Genomic DNA, 16,609 nt, shown 5'->3' on the forward strand with positions numbered 1-16,609 from the left:
CCAAGGGCCACAACCACGCTCGAAAAGGTCAAAAAAAAAAAAAAAAAAAGGTTTGGGTTTTGGGGCTGGACCACCCCCAAGGGCTTGTAGGTGGTTTCGGCAGGGGTAGTTCAGCCACCCTTATACCACCCCCAGGCCTTTGGGGGTGGTTCAGCCATGGGGTAGCTCCAACCCTAAGGGTGGCAAGACCACCTCTAAGGGCCTGAAGGTGTTTTCGGCCACCCCCAAGGCCAATATAGGAGTGGTTTTGCCGGTATAGGGGTGGTCGAGACCACTCCCAGGCCATTGGGGTGGTCTGGCCACCCCCAAAAGGCCAAAATTCAAACATTTTTATTTATTATTATTATTATTTTTTTTTGGCCTTTTAGAGTGGCCGAACCATCTCCTTAACCATAAGGTGATTCGTCCACCATGAGACTGGCCAGGTCACCCCATTCTTGGCCAAGCCCTTTCATTTTTATTTTTTATTTATTTTTTACTTTTTTAATACTTTTACTTTTTTAATTATTGATTTTTTTTAATATTTAATAAATATTATATTATTACTTTAAAAAAATTAATTTTTTATTACCCTCGTTTTGGGCTACCGCGTGGTGGGTAATGGGTATACCCACCACGCTGTAGCCCAAAACGAGGGTAATTGATCCTTTTTTTTTACTCTTACTTACCTCGATTTCCGTGATAATTCATGAAAAGGTCAGGACGAATATGGCCCTTGGGAGTTGGGACATTGAGTTTGTTTTTTTTCTAAGCAGACTGTCTTCTTTTTTAGAATTGCTACAATTACAAAGGCTGTTACAAACAAAGCCTTACAAACTGACATGGCAAGGAAAAAGACAAAAAAAAAAATTGGAATCAGCTGCCCGTGATGGAATCCCCCAACTTGGCCTCCTCCTGCTTCTCAATCTCCTTCACCCACAACCCGGCGTGAATCCTCTGCTTCTTCAACCTCTGTTGCTTATCTTGCTGTTTGGCCTTGGACCCTCTCCTCTAATTCCAATTCTCATTCATGTCCTCCACAAACGCCTTGGTCCGAGGACGAGAAATTCACGTCGGTCTCACAGGGAGCCCGGTGCTTCGGCGAGAGGTCCTCTGGCAGCCAAGCCATCTCCCATGAGTCGTTCCATTGGTCGTCGGGATTTTTTGAGTTGCGGCCGGCGGACGAAGAAGACGGTTTGTTGGAGGAATCTCTAGAATGGGGCTTTGGGATTGTGTAAGAGAATGTCTGAAATTGGTTTGTAATTGAGGTGGACGCTGCTATGCATTTTTTTATTTTTTGCAGGGCTTGAGCTTGAAATGGAGGATCACTGGTTGGTTAATTGGTATGTATAATTTTGATTTAAGAAATTGGTCTGAGAAGAAGAAATCCGTGACCCAGCGTGGGTCTGGGTCTGGCAACGACCTGCCGGCCTGACCTTGCTGGGTCTCGGCTAGACCCACTGCAGGTCTCGGCGTGGGTCTGGCCTAGACCCACGATGCACGGCAGGTTGCGGGCAGACTCAAGCGTGGGTCTGCCCGCGACCAAGTCTGGTCTCTCACGGGCAGTTGGTCCCAATTTTTTTGTTTGTCTTTTTCCTTGCCACGTCAGTTTGTAAGGCTTTGTTTGTAAAAGCCTTTGTAAGTTTAGCAATTCTCCTTATTTTTCTAAGACGCGTAGTTTCATACTAAACACAAATCTAATCTTGACAAATAAACTTATAGAATTTTCTCATATCTAGCTATTCAATGGGACCCCTTGCCTATTATTTGTGTATATTTTTTCAAAACCTGTATATTCATATCAATCTCAAACCATTTATTGAAGTTGCTGTCAAGGCCGTCCAGTAATGAGCGGTAGGTTTAATGCAGCTGTCGGGGAGCCCAATTTTTTTTGTTTTTTCTTCCTGTCTCCATCCTTTTATTTTTATTTTTTATTTTTTTTTAAAATTAAGTATATTCAGGATCAGAGCCAACTACCAAGCAGAAACAAATTAACATGCAAACCAAACGGGAGTGTCTTTTTCAGTAAACATTCAGCAAGAACCAACTCAATGCATGCTATTTATGACTCAAGTTCAATTTATTTTTAAAGCTTAATTTGTATAAAATGTAGGCATTCATGAATAAGCCTGCAAAAGTAGATTTAAGAACGGCCGGACAGATAAGGGAGGCTAAATTATATTTATATATATTGTATGCATTAATGTAGATAGGTAATTGGGTGGGTAGGAAGAGGTAGGAGATCTGTATGTTTGAAAGGTAGGATATGCCTTCTACATGCTTCCACGGTCACTGTCTCAATTTCAACCACAAGGGTTCACATCTGCAACTTGTTTTGATTAATAATTAAAAATTCTTTAATTATTAAAATTCACAATGGCCCTATTGTATTCCATTCTTATTATCACCATTGTGAATTTTAGGATAAAGAATACCGGACTCCTCCACACACAAAATACACCGTTCTCATTTAGAGCATCAACACAAAGAGGCATGATCTCAGCCGCAGGACGGAAAAATCCTATTTTAGATTGAAGCTTACAATGAAAGATTGTTTCCTACTATTTCAATATCTAGCCGTTTTTCATCTCAATTTTAGTCAAAATTGCCGGTTTATTAATTCTCATGTTAGACTAGAGAAGATTATCAAGTTTAAATTGAATTGTCTTCTTTAGACATTAGGTTTCAATATTAATTGGTGTTTCTCTTAAAAGGATTCATTGTCCTTTAAAATTGAGGAATGATAAAGACATAACGTAGAAATATAACTTTGGCCTAACTTTTCTCTTATGTGGTCATTTTCTTATAAAACAAAATGAAAAATAAAAAAATTTATGAAGTAATAACATTATATATGGTCAATTTTTTATTTGATATTTTTTTTTTTCAGAAAAATGGTCATTTAAATTTTTTTTTTTTTTTTTAATGACCACATAAAAGAAAAGTTGGACCAAAGTTGTGTTTCTAACTTGTGTCTCTACCATTTAAAAAAAAAAAAAATTAGTTTTCCCAACTTTAGGATATTTTCCATGAAGGGGGCAATACCCAAGTTTAGATTGATTCCAATATTTCTTTCTTTCTTTCTTTTTGTAGTATACCTGTTGGAGGAGGGGCTGGGAGCTATACCTATTCCTTCATCATAGATGTTATTATCGTATTAAATTAATTTATCAAAATTTGATCATCGTGTTACACGATTTATCTTTCCGAGTTATCTTTATAGTCAAAAGGGATATCGCCTTTATGATCTTGATCATCACAAGACTTTTGTTTCCTCATGATGTTCTCTTTAATCCACCGCCTACTTGTTTATATAATTATATATTTATATATGATCTAGTATTGATAAAAGGAAAGAAATTAAAAGGTTTACAAATGTCTGATGAAATCTATTTCCAGACAACAATACATTGGCCAACTTTGGGGAAACTATTTGCCAATCAGCAGTATACCATGATTTCATGATTCCGAAAAAAGAAGAAAGAAGCTTTGCTTTACATTCACTATCTAGGTGACATTGTGGAATAACTACATGTAGCATGAGACGTCGAAGGATTGGTATTGACTGTGAAGGAGCTGTAGTGATTGAACTCTCTTTTCATTGCTCTGTATACATGATCCAGACCTTCCTCAACCAGCTCCAGAACCGTCTGTGGCATTGGCGGCATGTTGATGTCAATTGATCCTTCCAACATCTTTACCACTTCTCCCATTGAAGGTCTCATGAAGACCTCATCCTGAATGCACCATAATGCAACTTTTAGTGCTCTTATGAGCTCCTCTTCTTCTACTGCACCTTCTAGTCTCCTATCTGCAACTTTTATTGGTGTCCCATTTGTTATCTCCTATAAAATAGAACCACATTTAATTATAATCTGAGAAATCCAAAAGTACTGCATTAATCTAAGCTAAGCAAGAGGTTAATAAAGGGTACCGTAAAAGCCCATCCGGGATAGAAGAAGTCCTCAGCATCAAAAGACATGTCAAGATTTCTCCTCCCCCCAACTATCTCTAGAAGCAGCATTCCATAGCTGTAAACATCAGCCTTTACAGTGATGGGGCGGTTGCTAACCCACTCTGGAGCCAAATAGCCTCTTGTTCCTCTGACCATGGTGACAACCTGCGAGTGCTCTCTTCCCATCAACTTAGCGAGTCCAAAATCAGACACTTTAGGACAGAAATTCTCGTCTAGCAAAATATTTTCTGGCTTGATGTCGCAGTGGATTATTCGATTTCTGCACTGCTCATGGAAATATGCAATCCCTTGTGCAGTAGCAACAGCTATATGGAAGCGAGTTGACCAATCTAGTAGCCTGTCTCGGCTATTATACGAAGGAAAGATCCATTTGTCCAAGGACCCGTTTTTCATGAACTCATAAACTAGAAGCCTGCAAAACCCCAATGTGTACGATAAGCCAAAATAATCACAAAAAGTGAAACTTCAAATCATTTCAGACGTGATCCAAGGATGTCGTATCTCAAAATGTCCACTACAGCTCTAAACCATGACCGATTAGAAAGCACGAAAAAATGGTATGTAATAGCCTGTGGACATTTTTAGATGCTATAAGTTTCGGCTCGAATCGTCACTCGTTTGGTTAATTTCATGAGATTACTCGTTTGGTTAATTTCACAAGATTGCCGGTTCGAGTTCCAGTTCATGTTTTGGGATTTACCTGACAGAGACAAGTAAAGAGTGGCCCTGTCTTAAAGGTTTCACGTCATTAAAAAAAAGGTAGCGAAAATGATTGCCACGGAACATTACTCACCGTTGTGGCCCCTCAGAGCAGTATCCACAGAGTCGAACCAAGTTCATGTGATGCATGGAGCCTATAGTGTTCACTTCGGTTATAAATTCCTTCTCTCCATGAGGCAACACCCTTTCTAGTTTCTTCACTGCGATCAAAGTCCCATCTGCTAGGCTTCCTTTATATACACTCCCAAATCCCCCTGTAAAAGAAGCTTACGTTAGTGTACAATATCCTCTGTTCCTGGGAAGTTAGCATTGAATTCTACCACTACACGCATACCTGTTCCAAGCAACTGGGAAAAATTCCACGTCCGGATTTGTAAATCACGGTAGCCGAAATTCAACGGAGCACCTTCCAAGATCAGGGAACTCTCCATGGCTCTCTTTAAAGCTCTTTTTCTATGAACATTGTAGTACAATAACAAACAAAGTAGCCCAATGAGAAATGTCATGCTAAGCACGATAGGAATAACCAAAACCTTCTCTCGCGTACTACTCCCGGACCCTTCCGAAGAACCCCCAGAATTGCTTTCTGGCGTGTTCGAACCATTAGACCTAACCTTCACGAAAAGGGTTGAGCCAGCGTCCTCAAACCCACCAAAATCCAAGCTCTTCAACACCCAACAGTAAGGCTTCTCAGCATCGAGCCCATAGACAGAAGCAACACACTCGCAATCTGATAAACAAGCATCCCCACACTTCGACACCGTTGCAACATCGCTATAATTTGCTATCACCGAAAAATCCGAATAATAATAATTGGTTTGCTGCGCCATTGACATCCGAAACAGGGTCGACGTCGAATTTTCATTCCGCGAATCACATTTTCCGATCAACGACGAATTCTCCGAGCACTGACTACCGCCTTCTACCTTAAACGTCCCCGGTAAACATGTACAAGAAGCATTAGTCTTGCTCCTATCCAAATTACATATCCCATTACCGCAAATTCCTGCAATGTCACAAGGGTTGGAAACTGCAGCCCATTCTGGCACCCATTGGCGTGAGCCATTTATATCATCATCCCATCTATACAAACGTATGTTCCCATTCGTCTCAAGTGTCAATCTTCGAAGAACGGCCAACCTGTGAGATATAATGTAAATTAAATAACTTTTTTACTAACAAATTTTTGAGATAAGCCGTAATTTAACAACCTGGTTGATCGGTTCGATGCTGCTGACAATCCCTTTTCATCACCATCATTCTTGTACACATAGACAGCACCATCCAATGATTCCCCATAAACAATTCCAAAGCTGCCTGCTTCATCTAAGACTGCAACAACGTCTCCGGTCACATTTGAGATGTCGGGTCCTTGCCAGTAGGAATAGTTGGCGTAAGATTCCGGCAAGTTTACATAACTTTCAGGCAAATTGTAGGTCAATGCAAGGCTCAGTGAAGTGGGTTGTTGAAGCATTTTGAGGGAGTAATAGCCACCGTGTGAAGCTGACTTAGATGTCGTCAGCTCTAGTGAGACTGTTAGGGGTTGGTTTGGGAGGAGAGTGTCAGATGGGTGTGAAAAGCTCTGCCACGCAGTGTACTTTTCTATGTCGTAGAGGATGAAGTTGCCGGTCTCTGACATGACCGCGTATTGGACGCTGGCGCCGGAGGTGTTGGACATCCAGACGGTGGTGTCGCCGTCGATGAGGACAAGGTTTCCAGTGGTGTCGAGCTCCAAGATTGCGTTGTTGGTGACCGGCCGAGAGTCTCTATATTGGATTTAGAGAAAATGAAATTTGTTGGCTTATAAAGTGATCATGGGTTCATTTTCCTGCAAAAGCCTAAGTAAAGACTAGAGATGGAGAAATGGTCTCTGGTTTTTCTCTTAAGTAACCATATCTACTTAAAACTTTTTCAAGAATTGTGGAACACAACGAAGTTAATTGGGTGATATGGAGGATTTTGATTTTTGGAAAATAGTTACTGTACTACAACTTTTAATACACTTTCTTAATTTCTCTATAAATTATATAACAATTTTTCATTTTAGAAAATTCATAAAACAGTTTGCATGATTGTTACATGGCACAAAAAATTTAATAGATAAATTTAATTGTTTTGTTGCCGATGTTGTAAGTGCCAAGTGAATTACCAAGTTACTTTATAGGAAATTTGTAATAAAAATTATAGTACTTTTTAACGGCACTCTTGATGTTTTGCAAGTCAAAAACCAATACAGTATATCTCCTATATTTGTAAGACTTTTTTTTTTTTTTTCTTTTAAATTCAATACTGCTGTACTGGGAAAGTGTTACATGGAAATAAACAAGACGAAGTGAACTCTAAAACAAGAAGGCCCAATTGCGAAATAAAGTGCTAGGATAAAAAAAAAAAAAAGAAAAAAAAAGAGAGAAACAAATAATTGAAAATGGGTCATAAAATGACTCGAACCAATGTTTCTTGAATAGAAATCCAAGAAAAAGGTCGCCCTGAAAGATAGTTGTAGATGCAGAACACGAGAGTCTACTTGCTACTGCAACGGCAACAAGGCGACTTGTAAGACTTTCACATATTAATTCTTAATTTTGTTTTCTTTCTATATATGGGACTTTCTCATGCACTATTCAATAATACAGCAAAGTAAAAAAACAGAACCATATTTGAATAGGCTATAGTTTTGATCATGTGCTGTTTACTTATGATATATATATCTATTCTTCTAATAATGTCGTACGATATAAATCTGTATAATAAGTGAGAAGTGGTTTAAGGACAGTGATAAAAAAAATAATAAACCAAGAGCATGCATGCAGAAGTAACTAATTACCTGGCTGTCCAAACTGTTATTCGATCTCCGGGAAGCTCTGCAAACCAAACAGCAATTTGAAACTGATCATCACGTCCATCCTCTGGAGTGAACCCAAAAGCAAACGTGCCATTATCCGACATCCATGCTCGGTCCTCACGAGCCAGCAGTTTTGAACCCAAACCAATCTGGCTAGCCATGCAGTACTCGCCAAAACTGGCTACAACCAAGTAGAACAGAATCCAACAAGAAGTAGCAGTAGCCATGGCTAGTAAGCTCAAATGACCAGTGGATATCAATAACTATATTGTCAATGGTATGGGAAAAGGAAGATGAATTAAAAGGAGCCTAGAGTTTGGTGCGGGGAAGAAATTAATATGAATCGTCTTAACACGTGTACTATAGTTGGTGAGCTAAATGTTGAAAAAGGTTGCATCAAATATTGGTCGGCTAGAGATATGTGATTGGCATTTGGATACTGTTGCACGTGTTTATTGCTCTGTGGTCTAAATATGGACCATGCATCTGTTATCAGCCATTCAGCCGAAAGGCCAAGGGCCATATATGGAAACGTTCTTCTAATTATTTGCATGAAAAATGTCCAATTGTCCAAACATTCACACTTCGGTCGGTGTACTGGGAGTCTGGGAATATGGACTTGTACGAAATGGTTCAGAGCCTTCACTTAATTTGGCATTAACAAGCAGAAACGGCATCATCAAAATTGAAAATGACATAGAAAGCTGAGTTCATATGCAATTATTTTCAACATTAATTTATGAATTAATTTTGCAAAGTAATTAGTAGATGGTCATGTGTAAATGGACCAGCAAAGTAGATCACCTGTTGAAATTTAGGCACTATTGCAACGATTCTGAAGGACCACATATTTAAGGCACATTAAGCCTAACTTGACATTTAGATCAAGGGCCTCTACAATTTCTTTCTATTGACGTCACCGGAGTAGAAAATCATTGTCCCACTAGTCCATCATTTTCAATTGATCGAAAATGCTCTCTATTTCAAGATTTTATGATTTAAATTTTGTTTATTGTATTTAGTGGTGTACATTATGCCATTAAAAATTTTAAATAACATGATGATACATATTTAGGAATCTAATATACGTGTTATCTTTTTTTTCGGGAGTTTATTAATAAACACTGTTTTTAAAAGAAAAAAAGTGATAACGATAATATATCCAATGTTAATATAAGCTATTAACGCGTAATCCTTCCATTTTTTTTTTTTTTCTTTCCTGCAGTTTAATAGACCCCATTCTTACCATTTAAAGCTTCTTAATTTATACCAGAGCAAGGCGAGAAAATACCCTAGCTCCTTAGGGAGCGCTGCACAGGACCTCTCCTCCCTCCTCCCCCCCTCCTCCTCCCTGCCTGTGCGGGTTTTGTTTCCCGTTCTCTGCCTCTTTAGAGGTTTTCACAACGCCTTGCTTCCAGTCCCAACAGCTATTGAGCCCTCCTTCGAGGCGCCACCTTTCCCCATGCTTTGGTCTCTTTGTGGGGTTCAGATCCGGTTTGCCTCAAGCTTGATCTTGATTCTCTCGAGCTGGTTTTGTTTTTTATTTCTGTTTATCTTGATCTTTCCTGTATTCTATTTTGGTTTCCCCTGTAGTTTTTGTTCTTGTTTTATTTGCTTATAATAAGGCCTTGTTCTCTTGTTGATCTGTGGGGTATTTGTTGTTATTCCAGACCCTTGGTTGTGGACGAGAACTGTATCTTGACTTTCGGATCGAGAATGATGAGTGTTGGCACATAAGTTTTATGCGCCCAGAGCCGAGGAATAAGCGCTATGCATTGGATTGTGTCTGCTTGGAGCAGATCTGTTATTTCATTTGAAGATTAGTCATAGGTTAGCAAAAATTGAAATCATAGATAGGTCTTAAATGATAAAATGTTATATATGTGTCTATGATGTTGTAATTAACCTTGTAGCTTCGGCTATAATTTGTATTTTCTGAGCTTTATGCTCTTGTGATGTAAGGGTGCGTTTGGGAGTGCGTTTTTAAAAAAATGATTTGCGATTTTAAACCAAATCGCAATTTTAGGGTGTTTGGGATTGCGATTTTAAAAACGCAAATTTTAAAATCGCAAAAAAATCTCTGATTTCTATAAGCTGATTAGATGGTGCTTATTTGAAAAAATGCGAATTTAAAACAAAATCACGATTTCTATTAAAAAGATATTTGGCGCAATAGTTACCTTTTTTTGAGCGGGAATGAAAAAAATACCAATAATACCCACATAAAATATATTAAAACCCTTCTTTTCTCTTTTTTTTTTTTTTTTTCTTCCTCTTTGTCTCGTTCATCCTTTCTCCGCCCTATAGCAGTGTGCGTCGCTGTTGTCCATCTCTCCGCCCCTCTAGCAGGTAATAATCTCACCTTAATATTTTCTTTCTCTCCATAAAACTCATTTGCTTTTGTAAAACTTTCCATAGTTTATGTGGTTTGTATGATTACTGTGCCTTTTTATATATGCGCTGCATTCTCTTCTCTATTTTTCCCACCAAACAAACAGAGATGGAGCAAATAATTCTGTAAAAATTCACATACAACACATATCCCACGAAAAAAAAAAAAAAAAAAAAGCAACAGGAATATATGGTTTGAAATGAAATGTGAAACAGATCAGATGTAGAGAAAGTAACAGTATACAATGGTTCCAAACACTCAATTAATAAAAAAAGTACTTTTTAGCATGTTTTACCAAACGCCTGTGCGATTTTAAAAAGTAACGATTTTAAAAACACAATTTTTAAAAAGGCAATTTTTAAAATCGCACTTATTGAAATCGCACTCCCAAACGGGCCCTAAGAACTATATGCTCGTGATCATTTTTATTAATGAGATTATAATGATTTTTCCTTAAAAAAAAAAAAATAATAATAAACCCCATTCTTCGAAGGCTGCCAGCTATCCCCAAAAGAAACGACGTCGCAGAGTTTTTTTTTTTTTTTTTTTTTCGGAGCGCAGCCCTCTCCGCTCTCGTTTGAACATTCAACGCCCACAAACTCTGAACCGGACAACTTAATCTGGGTCTTGTTCTTCTTCCGCTAATCTAATGCCAATAGCGAAATAGGGTTTGGAGTTTTAATTCTCTATCTGATGCATAATCTGAGCCCTCTGGACCCCCGGATTCCGACCAATCCGGTGCCACCACGATGTCAACCAGCCCTTGTTGCCACACTCTCTCCCTCCACCCATCTCCTCCTCCTCTCAATTGCAGGGTTAGGGGGAGGGTTTTGAAGCCTCCCATACCCGCCAAATTCTCTCTCCATCGAAGCCTACTCGTCATTCGCCCCCTCTCTTCCTCTCCAACAACTGTAAGCTCCCTCTCTCCCTCTCTCTTAGAATGGGCTGTTTGGTTACGACGAAAAGTGAGGAAATGAAATGAAATGACATAGAAGTTGGAGCTTTTTTTTTAATGGTTTTGTGGTTTTTTTGGAATTTAATCTGCTTGGGTTGAGACATTTCGGAGTGAATAATAAAAATGATAAGATTGGAAATTTGGGTTTAGATTTGAGGATCAAATTATAGCTATTCTGTTTTTGGTTGCTGAGTAAACGAGAGGGAAAGGAAGAATATTTGGTTATGTAATCTTTCTGGATGGGTGAACTATGAAATTGATTGAAGCTAAGTGATGAATACATGTACAAACAACAAACTTTGAGAAACCTGAAAGCTTCCATTTACATGGTGAACTAGCTAATTGCGAAAGTGACCACCTTTGTGTAATATATGAACAATAGTGTTCACAACAGAACTGGCCACTTTTGCTCATTATTTGGAACTGACCTTTTATTGCTCTTCATATGGTCACTCGATCCATGGACTCAGTTATGATTCCTACTTTGCTTAAGCTCATATCAGGCACCCATGGGTTTGAAATTAAATGGCTTTGTTTCGAAAGACCATGCAGGATACCACCGCTGTTACCGTTATCGTTGTAACTGTTATAATATGTAATTTTTTTGTTTTAAAATATACCATCCAAACAATAGAAGTTTAAATTGATGGGATTCTCAATCCCATTAATTTAAATCCCGTGATTTTGAAGATTTTAAGAGTTTCTTAAATTCTTCATCCAGACAGGACCCCCAAGTTTTCTAAGCAAGTAAACCGTGTGTTGATTTCCTAAGAATAACTGCAATTGTTTTGTAGAAATGGAGATTTTCGTGCCTTTGGCATGAAGAGTCTTCATCTGGAATACCCGAGTCTGAGCTTCTAGAAGAGAAATTTTCAGAAGAATTAGTGAAGCCTGAACTCAATCGAATAGATGCACAGAAAGATTGGCTTTGCAGACTCAGAAAGGTAAGATTTCCCTTTTCACCATTTATATGATGATCTTAAGTATCTGGATGAGGTTTCTTTGTCACCATTTGAGCTATGATATTCGGTGTCTGTATGAAGATTATTTGTTTGACATTTTTCAGTTTTGTGGGAATCATGACTGATGAATTGAAGTTGTAGCCCTTAAGGGAAGAGTGATTCTGAATGCTTTCTCTCTCTCTCTCTCTCTCTCTCTGTAAAATAACTATTCTGATCTCCATGCATCAGTTTGGTCGGTGTGGATGCATTACTTTGTTGCAGACTGAAAAGGATTTCTGATCTCTTTTTTATATTTTCCATGCCATAGGAACGATTGTGGTGAGCATCATTTTTCATTTCTCATGTCATTGTGATTTAATCAATTTCATTTGTATATCATTTCTTCCTAATTAAACCTTGAATTCATTAAAGACTAGATGCAAATCATTTTCAAATTCCTTCTATCTAGTAATACCTGGTGCCTACTTACCCATACACCTTGTAGCTATGACTTCTTAACCCCATTCCATTAAAATACTCTAACCAAATTATTGGTCAGTGCATTATTATTATGGACATATAGGCCATAGCACATTAGCATAAAGTGTTTGTTAGCTTCAATTCAGAGACATTGTGCAAGTTGTTCTCCACTTTCATAGTGTTGTTTATTGTCTGTAACGAATGATACCTAAATGTTTTTCACATTCTTGGGAGTGGTGAATGTTTTGTTTGTTAATATTTTAGGTTACAAATACACTTTTTGGTGTGGAACCTTGGACGGTACCATGGACAGCAAAGACCATAGTGCAGGTGAAGCATTTTCTTCATGTAACTTGGATATTATATAACTGTCATCCTTTAGTTTTGTGTTTTCTGGCTACTAGTTACCATAAATTGCAATTATCGAAGCCAATCCACTTAACAACTCATGCTCAGAATTCCTAGTTTCTGAAATGACTATATAATCTGTGCTGCTTTCATTTCTCCACCATGCCTGTTGCCATTCCCTTTTGGTTAGAGTAATACTATCTCTGCCTACTGGGCTGAATTTCTTGTCAGAGAGGCACTCTTTACACGTAGGCATATACTAGGAGTTGTCTACGTGACAGTTCCGGTCCTTTAGTGTTATCGGGGGTTCTAGAGTCCACTTTATAGTCACCTCTAGTTATGTTAAGATGAGAGATATCCTAACAAATGCTGAAGATATCGCTGTAGAAGAGTTGCAGATGACAAATACTTAGACACAATCGATTTTGCTACCACAATTTGTGGGCCCTTACAGAACTTTTTTAAAATAATTTTTGAAACTAAACAGAGTAAACAAGGAGTATAATCTATATATTTAAGGAGTGTGCAGAACTTAATTACATGCATGGAAGATTTTGGATGTAATCAAACTGTTCAGTGGGACAAACATGATGTGATGTCTATGCCTAGTATGGTGATGATTTCATTATGGAAGAGGAGGTAAACACTGAACAGTGGTGTGCTGCGAAGGTGTGTATTGTCATAGTTGTATTTGTTTGAACATGGTGGCTGGAAAATGTGATGGATTTTGATAGTCCTTGGTGGGAGACATGAAAAAATGTGTGCAGTGTGGTGTTGGCTCTGTGGTGGAAAAGATTATGTTGGCTGAGTTAAAGATGGAGTCAGGGGCAGACTAGGCATTTGACTTCTCTGGGGCATGGGGAGTAAACATATGAAGAGAATTTGGTACAATGAATCGTAATTTATAAGGTTAATTGTGTATTCATGATATAAGAACATATTTTGTAGTAAGGATACTAATTTTCAAGGACCAGATAGATTGCAACCAAATGTGCGTAGTTGTAACTGATGGGGATGCCAAATGAACTAGCTACTTTGAATCAAGATGGTGGTTGTTACAGCCAGCTGATAAGTTGGGTTCACTTAGAAATCAAATTATGTGATGAACATAGCAAGATAGTAGTGATGTTCTTGATTGGATTACATGTACCTTTTGGGTAAATGAGTAATTTTTAATGTTACTCTTATACCCAGCATATTTTATAAAGCAATATAGAGTATTGTTGGACGGCTATATTTTGAAAAGCTTTGAAACGTTGTTGAAGGTTTTATTTATTTATTTTTTATCAAGGTTTGGATTACATCTACTTATAAAAATAAAAATAAAAATGGGTTTGGATTACATCTCATTAATCACATCTGTTACTGATGAATAAAGGTTTTGACATTCAAATAATGTTGTCTTGTTGACTTTGAAACTTAAAATTGCACAAGAAAGTAAATGAACAATCACTTTTCTGTTAGGAGCGGTGCATATGAATGGAAAGCAATAATCAGAACAGGAGAGAGTAAGACTTTTTTGTGCTGCAGGTTATGCTTCTCTGGATTGCCTCATTCTGGTTTGTAGGATCTTGGATAGTTCCATTCTTAGCCCACACATCAGGGTTTAGAAAGGAATCCTTGACATACAGAGGGCAAGCCTTGTATAGCCTCTTGACCGATGTGGCTGAAGGTCTTGCTGGGATAGCAATCCTGCATCGCTGCCTCAGAAGGTTTCATCCCCTACCATCCGGCTGGTTCAAGTTCAGCCTTGAAGGGAAGTGGCAATTTCATGTTGGTTTGGGTTGCCTCATGTTTCCCGTTGTCAACCGACTTTCACAGGTCAACCTAAATTTGTTTCCCATCCTTCCCTCCACGCCTGTCACTGTCTCTAGTGTTGAGCAATCAATCGTGTCACGAGACCCTGTGGCAATGGCCCTCTATGCAGTGGTAGTTTCAGTTTGTGCGCCCATTTGGGAGGAGATTGTTTTCCGTGGATTCCTTCTTCCTTCCTTGACAAAGTACATGCCGGTATGGTGCTCGATTTTAGTGAGTTCAGTAGTTTTTGCCTTGGCACATTTCAATATGCAAAGGATGCTACCGCTTGTATTTCTTGGGGTGGTGATGGGTGCTGTCTTTGCAAGGTCAAGAAACCTTTTACCATCCATGTTGTTGCATAGTTTGTGGAATGCTTTTGTTTTCTTAGATCTCATGAAATAGTATTGTTCTGTACTTTTATTTTTCTTGAACCAATTTTCAATTTCCATTGCTTTTCCCACCGGATACAATCATCTATATTTGTTCAATGCTGGTAACCCTCCTCTGGTTTTATCAAAATTTTACTGCTGCTAGCAACTATTGGGTAGTTGCAGCTGTTTTAACTAAGCAAGAATTGTGCACGCTCGACAAATGCAGGGCTTTGGACCCACGTGGCACATCTTTATTCACTACAACGGCCATCATTTAATAACTATGACCGATCCTCTCCATTTCATAGCTAAGATTTTATTGCTTTTAACAGTGTACATGATGCTACGCCATTAAAAAAAATTTTAAATGGCATGATGACATATATTCATCATGTGGCAACATATACACTTTTAAATCTGTGAAATTAAATCTTGGCTATGAAATGACTTCTCCATATTTCACTTGAAATGGTCCTATTAGATGTGATACACTTTGATTTTTGATGGACATCTTATAAAGGGTTATGATAGTAACAATCTTTTGCAATTAACAGTATTCGTTTGTCTCTTTGTCATTATATAGTCATCCATGCAAATTGCAACTGTTGCTATACTTTTGAAAAATCCTGGCACACTGCAATCTTCTTTTCTTTTTTCATGAATAAGAATCTATCAAACTCAAAAGAAACCCAAAAAAAATACAAGGCAGGAGCAGCTGAACAGGCAGCCCGAAAACCCAAACAAAGGGTGCCAAAACCACACTCAACTCAAAGCAAACAATTAGTCTTGACTATAGAACGACAGGAAGGGCTAATATTCTATTAACATCCCCAGATAGCGGCCCCCCATGCAATTATTTTTATTGTTCATGAATTGTTGCACAGAAAACATGGTGATTTGAATAAGCATTATTGACTACTGTGTGCAGGGTTTAGGGTCACATTGGCGTCAACAGAGTTAGCCTTGAAGGTTATTTCTTGGTGTTTTACCTGATTGATTTGAACTTCTGAATTGTGATAAAAAACTCTGCAGAACGAAAAAAACATTCTTTTTCTTGTATGGAACTGCATTTATGAGTGTTTGGATTCTCTTATTGTCTTGAAGGGGCACATGAGGGGGGACCAATTGATTTCAAGTCACTCTCTATTTCTGGCTTTTGTCCCGAAAAACATGGTCAATGTTTCATTTCTTTCACCGACAACCACCCGGACCCTTGTCTGCTAAAGATAATTGTTTGTAAATACTATAATTAGTCCAATTGTGAATGAAAAGGACGTACCTTTCTCAAACATTTAAACTTTTGAGGAGATTCCAACTAAACGCCACCAACTGTTAGTGGATGGAAAAGCCTGAAATTTCCTTACCAATAACTTTCTGATATTTTCTCATTCCATTTCTTTTCCTGCTTTTTGATATATATATCTTTAACTCATTCAAGGACAATAATGTAGCTACGTATTACAATGGAAATCATTTGATTTTATCTATTGAAAAATACTATTTTGTATTCTTTCAGTATACTAATGTAACATGCTTCTATTATTGATTTTTTCTTTTTTCTTTTTAATTAAGATTGATCTAAGGGTAAATTAAGCATGTCACGTCAGTTTAAGTATATTGAAAGAATGCAAAATAACATTTCTCTTATCCATTTAGGTATTGAACAATAGGATTTATGTCTAGTGTCTTCTTGTGCATTTGTTCTCATGTCGTAATGGGAGGACTCGGAGAATTGTTGTCTAAATTTACCTATTTTTAGATCTTTGTCAAATGTTAATGTTATTATGAGGCTCAAACTTTCTTTTCTT

General features: G+C 37.9%; 2 protein-coding genes and 1 long non-coding RNA gene across 3 annotated transcripts; 2 read left to right on the forward strand and 1 right to left on the reverse strand.

The window, feature by feature from the left end:
- The first annotated feature begins 768 nt into the window (after positions 1-768).
- On the forward strand, positions 769-1,803 carry LOC132163475 (uncharacterized). The gene is made up of 2 exons (XR_009438307.2): positions 769-1,213; positions 1,283-1,803. It is a non-coding gene; the product is annotated as an uncharacterized LOC132163475 (long non-coding RNA).
- A 1,582-nt stretch (positions 1,804-3,385) lies between these two features.
- On the reverse strand, positions 3,386-6,413 carry LOC132190310 (Protein kinase superfamily protein). Its single transcript, XM_059605263.2, has 5 exons — positions 5,887-6,413; positions 5,010-5,815; positions 4,749-4,929; positions 3,914-4,367; positions 3,386-3,824 (listed from the first exon to the last, which is right to left on the reverse strand). Exons 1-5 carry the CDS (start codon positions 6,351-6,353, stop codon positions 3,483-3,485), a joined length of 2,250 nt encoding a protein of 749 aa, XP_059461246.2. The 5' UTR covers positions 6,354-6,413; the 3' UTR covers positions 3,386-3,482.
- Positions 6,414-10,470: 4,057 nt separating this feature from the next.
- On the forward strand, positions 10,471-14,855 carry LOC132167789 (uncharacterized). Its single transcript, XM_059578814.2, has 4 exons — positions 10,471-10,820; positions 11,659-11,808; positions 12,550-12,615; positions 14,164-14,855. Exons 1-4 carry the CDS (start codon positions 10,659-10,661, stop codon positions 14,830-14,832), a joined length of 1,047 nt encoding a protein of 348 aa, XP_059434797.2. The 5' UTR covers positions 10,471-10,658; the 3' UTR covers positions 14,833-14,855.
- The last annotated feature ends 1,754 nt before the right edge of the window (positions 14,856-16,609 follow it).

This window comes from Corylus avellana, chromosome 2 (genome assembly GCF_965113065.1).
Source record: "Corylus avellana chromosome 2, dhCorAvel1.hap1.2, whole genome shotgun sequence".
Classification (NCBI taxonomy): Eukaryota; Viridiplantae; Streptophyta; class Magnoliopsida; order Fagales; family Betulaceae; genus Corylus; species Corylus avellana.

Coding starts and splice junctions, on each gene's coding strand:
- LOC132190310 (XM_059605263.2), bottom strand. CDS start 6,353: ATGTCCAACACCTCCGGCGCCAGCGTCCAATACGCGGTCATGTCAGAG. Junction 5,816..5,886: donor GCATCGAACCGATCAACCAG/GTTGTTAAATTA, acceptor TATATCTCACAG/GTTGGCCGTTCTTCGAAGAT. Junction 4,930..5,009: donor TTCCCAGTTGCTTGGAACAG/GTATGCGTGTAG, acceptor CTTCTTTTACAG/GGGGATTTGGGAGTGTATAT.
- LOC132167789 (XM_059578814.2), top strand. CDS start 10,659: ATGTCAACCAGCCCTTGTTGCCACACTCTCTCCCTCCACCCATCTCCT. Junction 10,821..11,658: donor TCTCTTCCTCTCCAACAACT/GTAAGCTCCCTC, acceptor ATTGTTTTGTAG/AAATGGAGATTTTCGTGCCT. Junction 12,616..14,163: donor CAGCAAAGACCATAGTGCAG/GTGAAGCATTTT, acceptor TTTGTGCTGCAG/GTTATGCTTCTCTGGATTGC.